This window comes from Syngnathus typhle, linkage group LG2, assembly GCF_033458585.1.
Source record: "Syngnathus typhle isolate RoL2023-S1 ecotype Sweden linkage group LG2, RoL_Styp_1.0, whole genome shotgun sequence".
NCBI lineage: Eukaryota > Metazoa > Chordata > Actinopteri > Syngnathiformes > Syngnathidae > Syngnathus > Syngnathus typhle.
Window position 1 is genome coordinate 21,248,500 of NC_083739.1, and position 20,128 is coordinate 21,268,627.

A 20,128-nucleotide genomic window follows, 5' to 3' on the forward strand; every position below is an offset into this window, starting at 1 on the left:
TTCAAGCTACGTATGTGTATTACCCAAATATATTTGCTTTCCTTCCACATTTAATCAGTAACATTTCCTGTCCAGACTGATTTCACATTCATTTTTCCTAATGACATTTTTGACCCTCAGGGGTTTTCCCATATTCAGGCTGAGTACCAGAACAGTGTGGGTGGCTCACAGTCTCCAGGGGCCCCGAACCCAGTGCATGGCCAGAACCCAGACTGGGATAGTGAATACTGCAACAGGGATTGTGGACCCAACCCCTGCAGGTAGGTTCCACACAACAGATGTCACCAAATAAGAATTGCCAGCCATTTTATTCATTTTCCGAATGATTTGCCATCACACGGCCAGACTTAAAACTCCATTCTTAAGACACAGTGATTTTCCTGTTTAAAGCAACCCAACTCCTCCAAAGTGACAGGCACCCGCTGTATAACGTCATTACCATCTCTGACATCCAATTAACGCGGCCTGCGAGACATTCAAGCGGCTACAAGAGAGCTCTTGTCTTGTCTCACACCTGAAACTCGGCTTGGTTATGCCAAGATGCGGAGGAGCGGGAAGTCGCTAGCTCCTCCACTTAGAGCCTATTCTCTAGCTGTATGCCAAATGAGATCATGCCTGAGTCAAATCACGTTTGCTGCTCTTTGAGGCACACGGTCTGTTTGCTTGAATGTTCTTCTCTGAATAGCTTGTTGACGCTTTGAAGGGCCCTCTGTATCTAGAACGATGGATTGAGCAAAGGTTTTTGTGTTTGACACTTCAAGTTAGGAGTCTCATAAACTGTAAAAGATCAGCAGTATCGTCAAGCTCACCTAGCAACCGATTCCATTAGCTATCACTTGACAATCGGAAACAGCCTCGCTGTCAAAGGTCAGTCATAAAAGTCCACTTTATGAAGGCATTCATCCAGATTATTTTATTCTGAGGGCATTGAATCAATAGCAACTGGAATGTTTTGCCTCTCATCCAAACAGCTTTCATCAGTTTATGCTCAAAGACCAGACATGGGCAAACTACGGCCCGTGGGCCACATCCGGCCCGCCAAACCTAAATAAATAGTATTATTAATTTTTTGGGGGGTCATTTTCCCTGCAATTACTATGTTTCCCCAGTAGATGGGGAAGCGCCCGCCCGCGCATTTACTCCCGGGAGCCGTGTTGGAAAGCTCGGTGCACACTCACAAGTGCGTTTGCGTACTCAGTAGTACGTAGTAATTTCATCTATCAGTGCCGAATTTCGAGTGTAGGCTGTGACGTCAATATTCTCGTAATTCGCGCGCTGAGTTTTCAGATACAGTTTTACGCTAATGCCACCCACAAACCTTCCCCTGGAATCCTTCCATTAAAATGAGTGGCCCGAAGAAAAGAAAGGTGGACACTGAGTGCCGAATGTTAAAAAAGAGTGGACAATTTACGTGTGTGAGAAGACGTTCAGCCACATGAACGTCAACAAAGCCCGTCACAGATCTAGGTTAACGGACCGACACCTCGGCTCTATCCTAAGAATTACCACAACAAATTTTACTCCAGACTATGATGCACTAGCAAAAAAGGGAAAACAACTATACTATTGATTTCTTTATTTAGATGTATTTTTTCACTGATTCTTCAAGATGATGTATTTGGTCAGAATGTTTGCCGTTGGATGTGATTTCGCCTCATTAGATAAACATATTTCATAAATCTGACCTGCAGGCGCTGAAGTGATGAAAAATGTTATTCATCATAACAGTGTCGTATTTAATAAGAATCACTGATAGAATATTTTTTTCATGCTGTTAATAAAGGCATTTGTTTTCAAAAAGCTTTTTTTTTAATATCCATGCTTTAGTATCTACTAAAAGTAAAAACCTTTTATGCAATGACCTTTACAGGTCGTTTATATTACTTCACACAAACACTACATCCATCTGCTCCTGGTTCGGCCCCCCGGTCAAAATTTAGAACCCAATTTGGCCCGCAAGTCAAAAAGTTTGCCCACCCCTGAGATAGACCATTTCTAAAGTAGAGGCATGCCCCAACCGAGAATGTTCTCACTCGTTTGCGATGCAAAAGAAAAGTCATATGAAACAGTTGTTGAATTTGCCGTTTGACATGTGACTAATGGTGTAGCAGTTCACCAGTTTTCATTCAGTGACACTGCAAATGTGTCTCTTTATGGTTTTTACCTGACATCAGTAGCAATATAAGCTGTACAGAAAAAGGTTGGCTGGATATAATGATGAGTTTTGTGACTGTGTTCCAAGCCTATGTGGAAAATCTTAGCAACCAGCCACAACAGTGTGACAATATGCGCAATATGATATTCCAATGTTATAAGTACACCTTTACGTATATTCAAATATACTTTACAATTTTACTGCAGCATAGTGCGAGCTGTGGCTAAATATTGTGACAGTATCTCAATGGCTGTATAATAATTAATCTGTTCAGTGAATACCGCTGACATTGGTCATAATGTTGCACGCTTACTGTACTCCTACAACATACAGTGATGTTCCCTACATGTATGCATAGATGAGTAGTGAGAAATGAGCATTGCATCTGTTCTTCTTCAGCAGTGGCATGGGAGCTCGGGACAAGCCTCTCTACCTCACTTGAAGTTGAAAGACCTCCACTCGTGTGACTCCAGGGAGATTTCCAACCTAAAATCATCAATATATCTGCTTCGACACCGTTTTGCTTTTTCTTCTTCTTCGTCTTCTACCGGATTTTAAAAATCCCAAAGACTGCTCCAGCATCTTCACCTATTCGCCAAGCACTTAGATCAGCCACATGCCCGAGGCACTTTTTTCTCTGTCTCTCTGTCTCTCGCTTTCTCTCTTCCTCTCTCACTCTCTTGCTCTCTCTCTCTCTCATCAGTGAACTTTTTTTTTTTCTTTTTTTTTTTTTGCGGGGGCAGTGAGCTATGAGCTTCTGCCAGCATACTGGAGAGAAAGACAAAACAAATCTCATTTTCTTTTGAATTTTCTAGAGATGCTCTCCCTTTGCATCCTCATGGGTGGAGTTGACATGCTCAAAGCATCCTCAAAGAGTAAGGCTCTCCAAATTAGTCGCCTCAACAGGGGGTGCATGTACTTTAGGACATTTTCAAGCTGGTCGCAAACACAAGACGTTTGCAAAACCCATCTTTGCTCCCAATGAAGGACTCTCTAATTTCCTTATTTCTCACAGAGATTGTAAATACCACCAAAAAACAGATCCTTCTTATGTGTGTATTTTCAGCAGCAGCCCCTTGCTGTCTTGAGTTTCTTTCCATTGAATTATGTGGTGAGGGAATACACACACTAAAAAAAAAATGTGTTACAAGCAAGAGAGGAGGAGGAGGAGACCCAAAAAAAAAAAATCGCCATCTCCCTGCCGATCGTAGGTAGCGTCGACTCTCGTCACGTGACCTCAGGATGTTGCCGAAACACAGAGGTGGAAGATTTTAAACCCTTTTGGTCCTCCTCCACCTTCCTTTTTTCCTAACACCACTTGTACAGGTGAATTAAACAAAAAAAGAAGCTAAATGTGAAATGTTAACTAAAGAAAACAAACAGTGGGGTTTTGAAGTTTTGACTAGTTTTATTAGGTGTTTTAGAATTGTGTTCAACTCATCTTTATTATCTTTTGTGAAGAATTTTAAATAAGATTTTTTGGTTTTCACTGTAGCAGGATTTAAGAGGAACGGACATCGGGGTATATAATTCAATTTTTTGTATAAAGCCTGCCAAATGTACTTCTTTGTCACCCCAGAGGCCCATTTTGTTTGGATGAATATTGGTTTTACAAAAAAGCTCATTATATATCATTTGGTTAGAAGGTTTCACATTGGTTTATGAATAATAAAGAAGTAACATGCTGGCTTTTTTCATCAGGGTGTATCATTATTATTTTTATTATTATTATTTTCATCACTATATTATAAACATCTGTTAGGTTTATAATAAATATAAATAAGTAACATGCTAGCTTTTTTCATCAGGGTGCATTATTATTATTATTATTATTATTATTATTATTATTATTATTATTATTATTATTATTACTACTAGTATTGTAATCATCATTATATCATAACATGGGTTTTAAAATTATTTTCAGAAATTGTTGGTACAAGACCACTGTCACAGATATTCCTTTGTTTTCTTTTTCGTCTGTAATAAAATGTATAAAAAGTATTTGGGACAACTCTGTTGGTGTCTTTGCATCCTAACATATACATTTCAAAAATTAGTGTACACAGCAACAGTTAGACTATGACCATTTTCTCAGTTGCTATGGTGCATTTCTTGAAAGATTCTCAAAAGTGACACTATGACATGAAAATTGAACACGTTATTTTGACAATCTCAATTCTGATCAAGAAATGTACCAAAGCGACTGAAGGAAATTGTTAGTCGATTCTTACTGGCGTGAATGTGTGAATGTTTTGTCCCATGGATTGTTAGCTATAGTAAGATGGTGTAGCATTTTTGATGCAGTTTTGCTTCCAACCCATCAGAAATAATCAATATCATACCAAGCAACATTTCTCTGCCCACTGGTCATTTTTGTTTTTGATTAAAGTGAGATGATGAAACTCGTAGTTAATGCAGCCTTGCACAGCCTTTCACAGAACCACCTGAGGAGAAAAACATAAAACACTCACACACACATTGCCTTTTACTTTTGAATTTCACAGTTGGATTAAAAATCGAATAGAAATGTAATCTCTCTCGCTTGCTCACTCTCGTTCTCCCTCTCCGTTGATGATGGACAGGCAGTGCCCCCTACAGTTGATTTGAAAATGTTTGAGAAAATCAAGACAAAAATGTAAATTGTAATCGTATAAGTCGATGTAATGCATTATTTTTATATTCCATTATTTTTTCCACTTCTCTCGTAAATAATTTGCAACAGTTTTTCACGGGTTAGAAAAAAGTATCCCAAATATACTTAAAAGTGGTGTTCATGATTACAACTGCGTTTCATTTTTTTATGGATGAAGTTGGATGTGCTTTATTGGCCAAAAAAACAAAATGAGAAGGATAAAAATGTTTATATAGCGCACAGCACATAGTGAAATGACTGCACAAGGGCAGCAAAATTGTCACGTTCTTCTATCGCCATCTACTGGTAAAATAATGCGTAGCATGAAACGAAAATTTAATTGCCTCTTAGTGTGTGTGTGCCGTGAAAAGTTTCCTTTAAAACCCATATCGCCACCTTCTGGTAAACCAATGCGTCGCGTCTAAGGAATGGCTGGAATTAATCTAGAATGCTTTGGCACGACCTGCTGGTGAAATGCTCACGCTCACTCCTCTGGAGTCGGAGAAGCTTAGTCTGTATCTCAATTTTGAATTTTGATACATTTCTTTGAAGCACTATCATTTAATTCCCTTTGGACCTAACAAAATGAATAAAATAGTTGTTTCAAAATAAAAATAGGTGCAAATGTATTTTTTCAAGTACGGTTTCCTTGTAACAGTGCATTGGATATTATTGCACATTTAATATTTTTCTCCTGATTATGCCAATGTTGTAATCGTGGAGTGTGATAATCGTAATTCTAGTTACATTTCTATTAATTGCACAGCTCTATATGACCTGTCCAAATGCTGTTATCACTAATGTTTTCTCCCCCAGTCCCTTCCATGTTCACTAATATTCATATTTGAAGTGCGGTGTATCTTCAATGCAGAAATTCCAGTTTTCCATGCTGCTTTTCATTTCCTTTTATTAAATGATTGGCTCCTGCTACCAGTAACATACAAGCTTCAGACCTTTAACATTATAATTTATCAACTCTGATAATAGTCCTTGTTGTTCATATAGAGAGAATATTGCCTGTCCTTTGCCCTATCTTTCGTATTGTAGTATCACTGCTTCCATCAGCCACCATCAGACCCTTTCATTTCCGCCTCAGGCGGATATGACGACTTCTTTTGACGGCAGTAGACAGGCACAAACATGCAAGTAATAAGACAAAAAAGCTATTGTACCCTCCATATTTATATAGCTGCAATGTCTGTAAATGCTCAATAAAACACAAATGCTGAACAAAAATAGCTTTATTGTCACATGTACCTGCCATGGTCACTGCCACACAACAGTTGGACTGAAACTGACATAGCCACTTTCAATTACATCTGATGAAATCATCAAAGGCAGTTTTGATGGGGGTTGCTTGCAGAACCTTTCAGTAGACAGTCAGTAATTTACTTTTTTTTTGTAATCCAATTTGCTTCGCCCTTCGGTCTATTGTGTTTATTATTATCCAGGGTCCAAAAATGAAGGCTGACAGTGTTTTTCTGTGTTCACATCAATGATCCACTTTCTTTTGTTTTGAACTAGATGAATATCTATGTTCAATGCTCATAAATATGCCTAGAATATCGGTCAGAAGTTCATTTATTTCAATAGTTCAATTCAAAAAGTGAAAATCATAATGTATATTATTCAGATTCATTAAAACAAATCTACAAAGGAATTTAAAAAAAATCAGGCCATTTACAACCCTAATTTACATCCATGTTCTATACCACTTATCCTCACTAGAATTAGAATTAGAGTGCTGGAGTCAAGCACCTGGACTGGCCGTCTGTCAGTTTCTGTCTTAATTTCGGTATTTAAAATAACCTGAATTGTTTCTTATGGCATGTTTAATGATGGGGAAATGAAGCTTCAAATTTGCTTCATGAATCAGTTGTATTTTTAACATTTTTTACTATTTTTAGATGGCACTCTGTGTTCAACTTTGGACTGAAAGCATTCTAACTTGCCATCCCCTAACCCCCTTTCTGCGGAATAAAAAAAAAATAATAACTGGTTCATAAAGCAAATTTGAAGCTTCATTTCCATCACTAATGACAATTACAAATTAAAACGACTTCAGTTGACACCTGCACACTTGGTGTAGTACTATTCCAGTTTCTTGGTAAATTGGTAGATTTGAGGATGTTTGTTAGCTGTAATCATATCATCAACAAAATCATGAAATACTTCATAGTATGTCGCAAATCTATCTAAGTTACACTTTTTGAATTAAACTACTGAAATAAACTAAACTTACCAATACATTTTATTTACTGAGCTGCACCTGTACTGTATTCTAAGATTCAGTAGGCAATCATATGAGACTATGAGCAGAATGTTGTTTTCAAGCCACCTTGCTTTTCTTTGGGAGGTGGGCAAGAAAAACAAAAACATTTAATGAAAACCTGATCCCGCTCGAGTCCGTTGAGGCTCAGCTCAGTTGGGTTGTTCATCACACATTTAATGGTCCATGTGATTGAAAATACAAATGCGACAGTGACAGTATGTGCAGCCACTACAGACTGACAGTGATGCAAGTCTTTGTAAAGCCTTAGATGCTCTTATCCAGCATCATCACTTGGGATGGGCATAATCCATTGATTGATTGTGGCAAATTATTATTTTCATTAGTCCACCGCTCAGCTGCAATCATCCTTTTTTTTTTTTTTTTTTTATGGCGTTTGTCCTCGTAGTATCAGGTAGGCTGGACTGGGGTTTGGGTCCAACCTGGACTGGTTGCCAGTCAATCACATACAGACAAACAACCGTGAACACTCACATGCGCTCCTATGGACAATTTAGAGCAATGGTTCTTAACCTGGGTTCGATCGAAGCCTAGGGGTTCAGTGAGTCGGTCTCAGGGGTTCGGAAGAGCCTCCACTGCAGAGGTCGGAACACACCTGATTTATTGTGTGATTTTGTGAGGACGCACATCTGAACTGGTCTCGCAAAGTCACACTGATTTGCAGGTATATAATTTGTTTTGAGTACATGCATTGTGTTGGTGATGTTCTTTGAGCAAGGTGATGTTCATGCATGGCTCATTTTGTGCACCAGTAATAAACATTGATGTCTAGAATTTGAAAAAAAATATTTTTTTCATTAAAGAGGGGTTTGGTGAATGCACATATAAAACTGGTGGGGTTCAGTGCCTCCAATAAGGTTAAGAACCACTGACTTAGAGTCTTCACTGAACCTAACTAAAAGCCATCTCAGGGACATTAAAAAATAAAGTAAACTATATATTTTTTTTTTCATTTCATTTAGATGCCCATCCCTAGTGGTTTTGCCCTTTTCAAGAGAACCTTACAGTGAAGAAAGACAGCACAACATCAGCACACACGCACACACGCACACACACATTTCATTTCACTGTATAGTTTGTGCTTCATGTACAAATGGATACAAAACTAAAAATATGGAAAAGTATCATCACAGAAATTATATTAGTAACGTTTAATTGTTGTCGAAGGGCTTTCTTTATTATTCTGATTAGTTGTATTATTCTATTCATACTAAGACTTTTTTGTGTGTTTTTAGTTTATTTAAAGAAAACATTCTGAACTAAATTATATTAGTAACGTTTAATTGCCGACTAAGGGGTTTGTTAATGATTCTGATTAGGTGTATTATTCTATTCATACGAAGACTTTTTTGTGTGTTTTTAGTTTATCTAAAGAAAACATTCTGAACAAGCTCTCATAAAGATGTTGTAGAAGGCCATATTAAAATGTTCAAGCGCTGGAGCGTTACAAACGTAGCTGACACGGCTACAGTTGGCCGTCATTTTACGGAGAAGAGAGATAAAATACAGTTTTTCGCCTTCATTGTGTGGCAGTTGTACTAAATTTGTGTGAGAGCAGCAACACTGAAACATACGAGGATACATTTTTAGGCCACTACAATGAATACAATTAGTGATGCACATTTGAAGCAAGTTGTTTTAGCCGACACACACTTGAATCTCAAGTGATACATTCATGTAAACCCTCCTTGACCATGATTGCAAAGCTCTACAACAACAAAAAAAAGCCAACTGCCACATAAATTACAAATGTTCAAGTAAACAAAATGTTGAGCCATGGGCTGTTGAGGGCCCTCATCCGGCATTACTCAGGTGCCTCAGATTCATCACGCTTCTCCTCGGGGACGGCCAGGAATATCTTCTGACAAAACATCGTGAATATTTCTGAGGAGGGACAGCGCATGGTTGTCATGAGTAAATAAGCTATAAGAAACTTTGGGATTGCTAAGTGCAAATAAGACGACTCAGTGTCACACAGCATTGAAATATTGCGTATACTTTTTCCAAGAGCTGTCACAGAATCGGGCTCAGTTCCTAGAAAAAAAATGTTAGTTCTCAATGAAACTTTGGAAAGAAGAGCATTAGGGTAAAATGGACAGATTTACGCAACAAATTGAAGTCTTTAGTACTCGCAAGAGCTACCAAACCAAAGTTCAAGAAAGAAGAAACAATACTGAAGTCTTAAATCTTGATTGTCTCCCTTAGCAAGCGGAGGAAGTTCATTTTCATTGTGTTTTAAAACATATCATGGAATGCTTCATGTCATTTCGTCCCGATCTTAAAACACATATTGTGTTCATCTGAACTACGGTGTTAGTAGACGACACTCCGTGTTTGATGGTACCAATCTCCAAACCAAGTGAGATCTTCCCACAATCTCATAACTAAGTGTCACCGATGCCTCCCAACTTAGGGCTGGACAAATCTCATTGTTTTCATTTGATTCCAAAACAATACCAACTCACCAAGCATCTTCTTGACCACAAGTGGCTTCTGCCACTTGTAGCCCAGCAGGTAGGCCGGGATCCCCGTGAGAATGATGCCGCAGCCTATCAGGCACTCGATGGGGGCCGCCCAGAAGGAAACGATGATCATGAAGATGCAGCCCAGGACAAAAGTCACAGGGATAAACAGCCAGATCTGTGCCAAGGGAACAAAAACATGTAAAGCCACTTGTTATGACCAAAAAAGCAAGAAACTATCTCTAGGTAGACTCTGATGAAGGCGGAAGTACAAGCCGAAACATGTCAGGTAATGCAACCTAAAATAATTTTAAGTAAGTTTGAGATAAAAGAACCAGTGAAGTGAGTAAGAAACTATCTGTTTGAATTAAACAGTAACAGGGCTCTCAGCAATCCCGCCATTTGAATGTCATTTTGCCTTCATGTGTGGTGGGCCTGAGGCGGCAGGACTGAATAGTAGTTGGCACGCCATTTCAAATGTGATTACAGACGTTTGAAGGATCAAATAGCCCTGAGCTATCGTGTATTTTACTACATTACTGATGAAAGTTTTAAAAGTATGTTTTCCTACTTAACCGGTTCTTATTAAAAGGCCACATTACTTGTTTTGATTATCAATTCACTGCAGGATCCCAATGTTCGGAGTTTTTGTTTTTAATCAATGAAAAAATAATAATATATTGAGTGGCTTGGTCATCAAAAGTTCCCTCGCAAACAAGAGGACAAATGCACAACTCATTTCATGAAAAAATAACCAGACAAAGGCAACTTGTAGCAAATATGCGGTCATTAAGAAAAAAAAGCACTAGCTAGAGCACAAGTATCTGACAACCTCGTACAAACACAGGGATGAGCGAACTATATTTATCGATATCACTGCAGGAAGGTTAGATTTAAAGTATAGCGTACTTTGACCTGGTTTCTAACAAGTTGACTTCTCAGTTTTCATGTCACTCTGTCTGTTTGAAGTCTAGATGTGTCAAGTTGAGAGCGCTCTCACAACCACTGTACCTTTATTGGTCTTCTGAGGTTGGGCTTTCTGAATCGGAGCCAGAGCATCCCAGCGATGGCCATTCCGACACAAAGCCAAGTGAAGAAGCTGAACAGGTTGATGACAGAAAAGATGTCCTGGGATATGGCGTAAAACATGGAGAGCAGACACTGGGAGTAGAGACAAAACATGGATCAGATCAGGTTAGTCTTGTAAAATTGGACATAAGGAAGTGATTTTCTTTTTCTGTTTGGTTTGTTTGTTTGTCACACTGTCACAACTGCTCATCATCCTAGAATTGTTATTGCTAATACAACTACTGCATCCGTATCCCTGCTGCAATTCCTCCATTCAGTCCTTCTCTCTACTGTCCCTGTCCTCGACCAGTCTATCTCAACTCAAGCTTTCGAGGCAGATGGCTGGCCCATACTGAGACTTGATTCTTTTCAAGGTTTCTTTATTTGAGGGAGTTTTTCCTCTTCACGCTGTTGCCCTGTGTTTGCTCAAGCAGGGTTTGGTTGGACTCTTACTGTGTGGGGTTGTGACCTGCGCCGCACCTGAAGCGCCTTGAGAAAGTCCCTGTTCTGCATATATACTTAAAGCTTTTATTTCAAAGTTAAATTGGCAGAAGTGTATGTACAGTCACACATGATGACACTCAAATTGGGTGATATAGTTATAGCTTGCAGACTTTTAGGGCATTTAAGTAAGAACTGCATACAACAAAGGGGAATGCTTCACATCGGTATGGTATAATTACTAACATGTATAAAATAGCGAAACATTTTATCTTTTAGAACAAATCTGACGAATCCAAAGAAACTAATTTCACTCATTGGCCTGCCAAAGGAATTATGTTTTGAACTACCTCTTATAGCGGCAGCCAAACGCAAGGCTCTACCACCTTTTAGTTTTCTATTTTATGTAAAGGGCATAATAAAAGCCAGTGAGCAAACCACAGTGACTTGACAGGACAATCACATGACATATCCACAAATACCTTAGAACCTAGTCATCCATTGAGACTCTGGAAGTGTCTATTTTGTACTGAATCCTAAAATGAACAGAGCCAGTGCAGTGACAACAGAAAGAGGATCCCGTGGCTAAACCTACATTTTGACAATATGTTTCCAGAGCAGGTGTTTGGCCTTTACCCTTTGACCTTTCCATAGGCCAAATTCCACACAATTGGGATTGTTATGACTTGAAAAGCACATAAGCACTGCTGTTATCCTAGCTGTTCTTACTGTGAAGATGAGGGATGGCACCGGTGTGAAAAGGTCTGTGTGGACCAGTCCCAGAGCGGCAGGAAGCTGACCCTCGCGGGCTCCGGCGTAGAACAAACTGGAACAAATGGTATGGATTACATTTATTTATTTTCTAACATGATCCGTTGGGCCTATATCAAGTGTGCTAGCACTAATAGTCAGGCAGTTGATAGAAGCATTTGATTGCACATCACATTATGTTTTGGGCACTTTCAGACAACTTTCCATGAAGGCTTTACTCTCAAATAATAACCACAACAATACTAATGAATTCAAAAGCACATTTTCATTTTACCGTGCTGAAGTAAACAGGGATCCATTTACGGCACCAAAACAAGATAGCCCCACAAACACTGGAATGAGCCAAGACATCACACCTAGATGGTACTCTCCAAAACTCTGCATACAGCCACAGCACACAGGTTATATTTTCAACATGCCGACAGCAGTTATGTGAATTCAGAGCAACGAGGCAACAGTTATTGTATGGGCAAGAACTCACCACGGCGACTGCTTCCGACTCAACCATGTCTTGAGGGGAAATGGTTGTGAAGTAGGCCAAGTTGGTCAAGATGTAGACAACCGTGACAATGGGCATGGAGATGATGATTGACAGGGGCAGGTTTCTAGGTTGAAGAAGAGACAGTGTTCATATCTTAACAGCACACATGAGAAAAAAACTGTGAGTTTGTGGCCATAATAAACCTGAATTTATACATTTGTAATCTGAGAAACAAAAGTTGTTTTTTTAAAAGAGTCCGTTTGCTCTGGAAAGTCAATATTTCTTTAGAACACAGTTAAAGGATGAGGAAATAATGTCGGATTCTTTTCATGAACGTCCTAATCTTATTTTATGATAATCAAGCAGTAACAAGATAAGAAATGCCAGTTTTTCATGTACATTTGACATTAAGTGTAATATGTTGTTTGTTTATGCAACAATTTACATTGTGCATCATGCAGATAAGAAATAACAAGCATGCTCTTTCAGCTCTAAGTGAAGTCATGCTATTGGCAAATACTAACAGGAAAACCCTCCTCAAAACAACCTCCATCACATTTAAGTCACCTCTCTGGATTGATCATCTCCTCGGTTACGTAATTCAGGTAATTCCTGAGAAGACAACAAAGAAAACACATTCTTTTCAATTTAAAGCATTATTTTTTTATTTTTTTATGCTCGAATTTGATGGATATCGTCAGGAAAGTTAACCAAACGTTGATTGTTTTGTGTAATCCATAAAACTAAAAGTATCTATCAGAGCTGGTCACCATTCTCTTTGTACAGATAGATTAGCGCAGGTGCACCGAACACTGTGGCCAGTGAATGCACACAGGCAAGACACTAAGTGGAACTGTTTCCATTTCTAATCAGTAATTCTGTTACAAAATGACTCACCAGCCTCCAAAAGCAAACAAACCACTGTACAGGGCCAAGACTATATTGTCAACACCCATTTTGCTGCCTTCAAAGGCATTTTCGGGCATCAGGTAGGGAACATCACCTGCACACACACACACACACACACACACAACCACACACACACATAGAAGATGAAGATGTTTGTATTTGATTCAGTGTGAATCTCCATTAAGGGTTATACAGACTAATCAACTTGTAGATACTGTCCATAAAATATTCTCTTCATCCTGTGAAGGATGATAGATTGTTGATTCTTATGTGGGCATCTCATTTTGTGAGCCATCTGTTGGTGTGTGCCCATTCTGGTTATCATTAACCTAAAGCATACGCAATGTAAAGGCAATACGTGTACGTTTGGTTCCAATTCCCGCCTAAACCTCCCTGCTTCAGATGGTAATGAGGACGACAACTCTGTCCTTTCTTTTGGGTTCTCTGAAAGGCCTGTGTGTGCATGCGACAGCAGCCGGCAAGCTTCGCTGAGTTGTCACCATAGCAACACAGTGTAGAGCACATTACTTGTGGGTGTGGCCTTGGAAATAAGGGCGAGCGAAGAGCAGATGTAGTGAGGCTAGAGCGGCGCCCATGCTGTTTGCCTGCCTCGTGCTGTGGATTATTCTTTTATGAATGGGTCTTAAATGGATTTAATATTACCATAATACTCGTTATAAATGACATATTCACTCCACAGGAGAAAGTTTTATACGTAATACTCAACTTCATTTTGTCTCTTGGAGACAATAGATGTAGCCATGGAGAAGTCAACATTTGCTCTGTTCACATTAATGGCGCCTTGTTTTTAAGCATGGTTCATTGTTAAAGTTAGATGTCATCCTTTTTGCAACCAGCGTTTATAAATAAAACGATATATTGCTCATTCATTGCTCAGTCATTCAATCGTGAATTCAGCACTGCTCATCCAAGCAGCACTCATCACCATGCACATGAGCACACGCTGACTCGTGGCTGTGGTCAAACGAGATTAGTCCCCATCATGGCCTTGCATCATCATCACTGTCCGCCTTCCTTCCACGTTCACAAAAACATGTATTTTAGGTCTCTGTACTTCCTGCTTAGTACAATACAGTGACAATCATGGTAAAAGGAGCAGCACAGTGTACACAAGAAATTGAGTAACAGGCAGTCTTCCTACAAACTTTTTTTTTACTTTTATTGGTAGTTATCTTCTTTGTAAACTGCACTTGCATTAATGGTTAAGCATGATAATTCACCTAATAAATGTGGCTTTAAATAGTCAAATCCGTGTTCTGCTATACCTGTAAATAATGTGACTAAGGCTAATTGTTGTTCTGGGACTCACCTTTGAAGATTTGTATGAAGCCAAAGAGGATGATGATTATCAATGCGAGCAGCTTGGAGATAGTGAACAAGTCTTGGACCTTGGTGGCGGCTTTCACACTGATGCAGTTGACAAAGGTCAGGGCGGCTGCAAGAGGTGGAGAAGCGATGAGAGACCGTCGGTGCTACAACTAGCTATTATAACATGCTTCTATTGAGTTTTTACTTCACTTTTTACTTGACTCCCTATATTTATACTTCCTACCCCTTACTTTGTCAAATAGGCAGCCGTGGTTGATCTCTTAAATGATAAAGCTCTTGAGGTCTTATAAGGCAGAAAAACAATCCGACAAACAAAACGGACTAATACGATACATACGCATAATCAAGTTTTTTTTTTTCAATCATTATCATTAGTTCATTTTGTATTTTATTCTCCTTCACTTCATAACATAAGCAAAATGTTAAATGGCATACTGCAGAAAGGTATTTTTTTACTTTGCCAAATTATTCAAATGTTAATTCATAGTGGGGATGAATGAGGGGAAAAAAAAAATATATATATATAAAATATATATATATATTTATTTTTTTTATTTACTTTTACTTACTTTTACTTCCACTTTACCAGCCTTTTTTACACAGGTATCGAACAGTGTAAGTACTCTTGCTTCCCTATGCTCGCTAAAGTACTCACTGAGACAGAGGCAGGCGATGAGCTTGGCTGCACTGTCAGGCACACTACAGCTTGGGTAGATGGGTTTAAGGAGGTATGTGGCAAACACCAGTGACACCACATACTGCGATGATGGCCGGATGATTAGCATCTCCACCCACAGTTTAAGGAAGGCGGCCAGCTCGCCGTACACCTCCAGGATGTAAGTGTAGTCGCCACCGGACTTGGTGATGGTGGTGCCGAGCTCGGCGTAGCAAAGCGCCCCCATGGTGGAGATCACCCCGCAGACGGACCAGATGATCAAAGAGAGTCCGGCCGAGCCTGTTTCTTTCACAACGCCCGTTGGCGTGACAAAGATGCCCGAGCCGATGATGGTGCCAATGATCATGCCCACGCCGTTGAAGAGTGTGATGCTGCGCTTGAGTTCAATCTTCTGCCCTTTGCCGGGCGGTGGGTCGGATGGGCTTGAGTGGCCAGCGACCATGGGGGTGGACGGAGAAACTTTTTCAATGATCTCGCCATCTTGGGCTGGGTCTGCTTCTGGTTATGTGAAAATATGAAGAACCAAGATTAGAAGATGGTACCAACTACCTTGACTAGCAAAGGCACTAGTAGTAACAAGGGCAGGGGACAGATGATGCTGTTTTTTTCTTTCTAATCTGTATTTCATACTTCATACAGAGCAGTGATTCCATTGGAGGTATACAATAGTAGTTCTATATAAAAAGCTTTTTGGGGTGATTTTTACTAGACACTGCTATGTGCCTTGTAACAGAAAGACCTACAGTATTTCCCACATTATATAAACCTAAATTTAATGTTGTTTGCTTGCTCTGTGTTAAATGTCCAACATCCCACGTTTGTTCATATAAGTACTATGCATAAAAATTGGGGAGATCTGTATGATCTGCGATCATTGTTTCTCTTTAAGAATCATCTTGTGAAAAAACATGGAATCGTTGTGACCACTAATGGCCCTCACAAATGATTTGAAGCATCTTTTGTGTACATATTTAGCGATCGAGAAACAACACTGGTCATCATATAAATATTGTGTGTATTAAAAGAATCTCAGAGGAGGAACAAAGTGGAGTTCATCTGAATGCAAATGAAGCCCACGTTTGCACACAGCATTTACCTGTCACCTCAAATATGCACATACCTCCCTGAGGCAAAAACCTCTCCTTGCAACGTTGCGTCAGCTGGCATGTATTAATCCAGCCCTGCGCCGTGTGAAGGAGTGTATTTTGTGTGTGTGTGTGTGTTTACCTCCCATCTTCTCCTTGGCAACGTTCTCCCGGCTGCTCCTTAATTTCAGCTCTGGCTCAGCCATTATTTCTTCTTAATATGGGTCCCCTTGTTTTATATTGATGCCCTTTTGTTCCTTCTTGCTTTGGCGTCCTCTTCCGCCTCCTGTCTGGCTTTCCTCCCTCTCTGTCACATATACGCCTACAAGCACACGCTCTCCACAGTACTCTCTCTCTCTCCCTTGTTTGTTGTCGCTCACTCATGTGAACATACAATGCACATCACTCTAGCTAACTAGACTCCATCTGACCCTGATCCTCTCTGCGTCTCCCTCTCTCACCCCCCTGCACTCCACCTTGTGATGCTGCGGTAGCACAGAATCCCACTAAATGTTGGGGGAGGGCATGGATATTGAGGGTGGGGGTAGGTTGGGTGTGTGGAGCAGGGTTACTAGCAGGCACGTGACGCTTTAATCTATTTGTGTGCTTTGCTCGATAATCCAGACGCTCACAGTCTGTGTGTGTGTGTGTGTGTGTGTGTGTGTGTGTGTGTGTGTGTGTGTGTGTGTGTGTGTGTGTGTGTGTGTGTGTGTGTGTGTGTGTGTCTGCGTGCGTGCGTGCGTGCGTGCGTTTGTGTGTGTTACAGCCACACTTTTGCGGCCTTGCATCTTTGCAGATTCAAACCTTGAATATGCATGTCATCTCTTTTTCATATTTTGTCTTGTGCTCTTGTTTTATCTTTGGTTTCAGAAGTCAGGCGACTTACTGGGAAAACCTGGGACCTTGGGGAGTGTATTTATTGTATACATGTGGAAATGTGTGTTGATATAACAAAAAAGTTGTTGGATCTTAGTGTCCCTGAATTTTAAGGAAACTAGGATTCCTTTAAAACTCAACTTTTAATATAACCTGAAAGAACAACAGTAAAATAAATAAGTAAAGTAAAATAACTACATACGAAATTAATAGTATATATGGTAAATAAATAATTGTAACTAAATAATAATCTATCCATCTATTACATTGTCATGTCACGGGAATTTGTTTATGCATTTTTCCAGCAGACATAAAGAAGGCTTGTTTTATGAGTATTATTTGGAATGCCATATTCCTAAATTAAATTTAAACTTTTATTACCTTTCATTTAAAGTTTACTAAAGTATAGGTTTGTGAACATGAATGTCTAATGTGAAAATTCTACAAGGGATATTTGAATATATTGTATTATTATTATTATTATTATTATTATTATTATTATTATTATTATTATTATTATTATTATTATTATTATTGTGTCTTTAAACTCTTTAAACTCATGGGATAGAAGGGGAATTGTGCACGCAATTCCCAGCATGCACTTTGTCATTCATGACGCCATCGTGTGTAAGAATTTCAGCTTGAAAAACATGACACACGGACCTGAAAGGAGAAACAAGCAAGAAAAAATAAATTTCAATCACGGAAATGATAAATATATACATGATGAAGTCTTACACGACCATGATTGCACCGTTGCTGAAATGTATTGCGCCACACGCTAGAGATATAGTCATGTGAATGAGCATTACTCTTCCGTGGGAGGAAGCTCATTGTAGAGGTCACGTGCTGAGTGCTCGTCACTCCACCATTCACCTCGGGGAAGGTCTGAGATAAGAGCCAATCGTCGTCCTTGCAGGGCGTCACCTGATGCGGGTGAGCGAGTCACCAGAAATTAATGGTCACCGTGCGATCTAGCAGGAGAAGCTAGAGGGCGCTCTTACGCAGCGTATCTAGTGGATGTGTCGCACGCTTGGCTTGGAACGTCTCGCGGCTAGCGTATGAGTTCGATGGATGAGGTGGAGCACGTCTCCAGAACCCAATTCAGACTACTCTCCTCCCACTTTTGTGTTTTAATAATAATATTTTATGTTCATTTTTCCCAGGTTTTCTCAAAGTGCTTCAAGTAGATTGAACTTTCAAGTTCACATTACGAAAACAAATCAAAGAAATCCAATGACATTTTATCAAATATTTTGTCAATGCCGGTCCGAACTGGCTTTCCATGCAAGTTTTTAATAGCTCTTAAACATATGGCCTCTCGACTTTGTTTCATGTTGAGGACAGTAAGTAAAGAGCAGGTCACAAGGGTTCATTCTACTTTTTCTTTGGATTGTTTTATATTGTGTGTTCAATGTTGTCCACTGCATCCATTGCAGATTGGTCATCCTGAAAGGCGGATCCTCCCATCCCTTCTCAAGGTTTCTCATTTTTCCCCAGTTAGGGTTTTGTGAGTTTTTCCTTGCACTCCTGGGGGTTAAGATCAGGATGTTGAGAATAATTGTCAATTTTGGCCATGTGAAGCCTTCTGAGACTTGTCTGTGATTAAGGGCTATATAAGTAAACTTGACAAGGGTGTTTCTATTTACTCCAATACTAGGAACCTTGGGCAAGAAGAAGCATGGAGTAACCCCCCTCCTCTCCCCAAAAACCAGGACATTATTGTTGGCTAACAGTTAGCAGGATATATTTACTAAATTAACAGCTATGGTAATGGGAGGGGGGTCGTACCTGTGCAAGTATATAGGATAAGTATATCCTATATACTGCTTGCTTTTTGATCATTAAAAACTATCTTAAAATGCTTATTGTTTTCAAGTTCAAAATAAATGTTGAAAACAAAGCACATTTGTATTTCAAAGTCTAAAGTCAAAGTCTGCTTTATTGTCAATTTCTTCACATGCCAAGACACACAAAGAGATCGAAATAACGTTACCCCTATCCCACGGTGACAAGACATAGTACACAATATACATACAAGTAAACACACGCCAAAAAAAACAAGAAGGCACAAACAATGAATAAATAAGAGTGATGAATAAATAAATGTGTTTAAATGAATGATTGCTAAATTGTAAATAATGAACCTCGCTTATGAGGACAAGATTTGTGTTTTTAATTTCCATTCGACACTCCTTTACTCGCTTTTTATTCATCTTTGCCCATTTTAAAAATCATATGAAGCACATTCATAAGGGAAAAAATGAGCATTCAGAGATTAAGCCCCGTTAAGTCAATGCGTTTAGCAATCCTGCATTTCTATTATTGGTTGACAATGACTGTTCGACAACGCCAAGCTCAGTTCTATGTGAACGTCTTCGCTCAAAGTGGCCAACCGAACCGTCTGCCGCTCTACGCGGGGCACTTTCTGCTCTATGTCCGGGGACTTTCCCCTGAGCGATTGAGTGAGAAACTAACGTTCCCTGCTTGTAGCTCAGAGTGCAAGCCTTCCGAATGCCCGGATGAAAATTAAGCCGAATGGTCGGCTCAAATAGAAAGACAACCGCATAGCAACCTTACTCACGGTGTTGTATTTAAATTTGGACTATATGCGCGATGTCATATAGGAGGTAACAAACCACGTTTGACGCCAACTTCGATTGCTCTAAATCACGTTGAGTGTTTCTTTCAAGATGTAGTAAAGGCTGAGGCTGATAGGCATTGTGGGAAATGCAACAACCAGACCAATAACCAACCCTTTTCCGTTTCCGTGATGTTTGCCAGCATATAAATATAAATAACAACGATAGACATCACAGTACAGTATACAGTCCCGGACGGAGATACAACTCAGTATACAACAACACCTCATTGAGCGTGATGGCGTGGAGTAGAAATATACACAAACCTCGCGTTGACCGCATAGTCA

The 20,128-nt window shown here is 39.6% G+C and overlaps 2 protein-coding genes across 5 annotated transcripts in view; one reads left to right on the forward strand and one right to left on the reverse strand.

The window, feature by feature from the left end:
- The window catches only part of LOC133147615 (TOX high mobility group box family member 2-like), a 79,720-nt gene extending 75,880 nt beyond the window's left edge, over positions 1-3,840 (forward strand). For all 4 annotated transcript variants that reach the window (XM_061271336.1, XM_061271337.1, XM_061271338.1 and 1 more), the window contains 2 exons: positions 121-260; positions 2,555-3,840. In XM_061271336.1, coding sequence (XP_061127320.1) covers positions 121-260; positions 2,555-2,597 — 183 coding nt within the window. In that variant the 3' untranslated portion in view covers positions 2,598-3,840. The remainder of the gene's footprint in view (positions 1-120; positions 261-2,554) is intronic.
- A 2,175-nt stretch (positions 3,841-6,015) lies between these two features.
- Positions 6,016-16,812, reverse strand: LOC133147599 (large neutral amino acids transporter small subunit 1-like). Its single transcript, XM_061271335.1, has 11 exons — positions 16,466-16,812; positions 15,218-15,736; positions 14,543-14,668; positions 13,201-13,306; positions 12,871-12,915; positions 12,304-12,427; positions 12,097-12,200; positions 11,781-11,877; positions 10,554-10,703; positions 9,546-9,720; positions 6,016-8,964 (listed from the first exon to the last, which is right to left on the reverse strand). The coding sequence occupies exons 1-11, from the start codon at positions 16,527-16,529 to the stop codon at positions 8,885-8,887; spliced, it is 1,590 nt and encodes a 529-aa protein (XP_061127319.1). The 5' UTR covers positions 16,530-16,812; the 3' UTR covers positions 6,016-8,884.
- Between the last annotated feature and the right edge of the window lie 3,316 nt (positions 16,813-20,128).

Excerpts from the sequence above, each read along its gene's own strand:
- LOC133147599 (XM_061271335.1), bottom strand. The coding sequence starts at position 16,529 with ATGGCTGAGCCAGAGCTGAAATTAAGGAGCAGCCGGGAGAACGTTGCC. Across the intron at positions 14,669-15,217 it reads CATCGCCTGCCTCTGTCTCA|CCGCCCTGACCTTTGTCAAC; the intron begins GTGAGTACTTTA and ends CACCTCTTGCAG. Across the intron at positions 12,201-12,303 it reads AGTCGGAAGCAGTCGCCGTG|AGTTTTGGAGAGTACCATCT; the intron begins GTGAGTTCTTGC and ends GGCTGTATGCAG.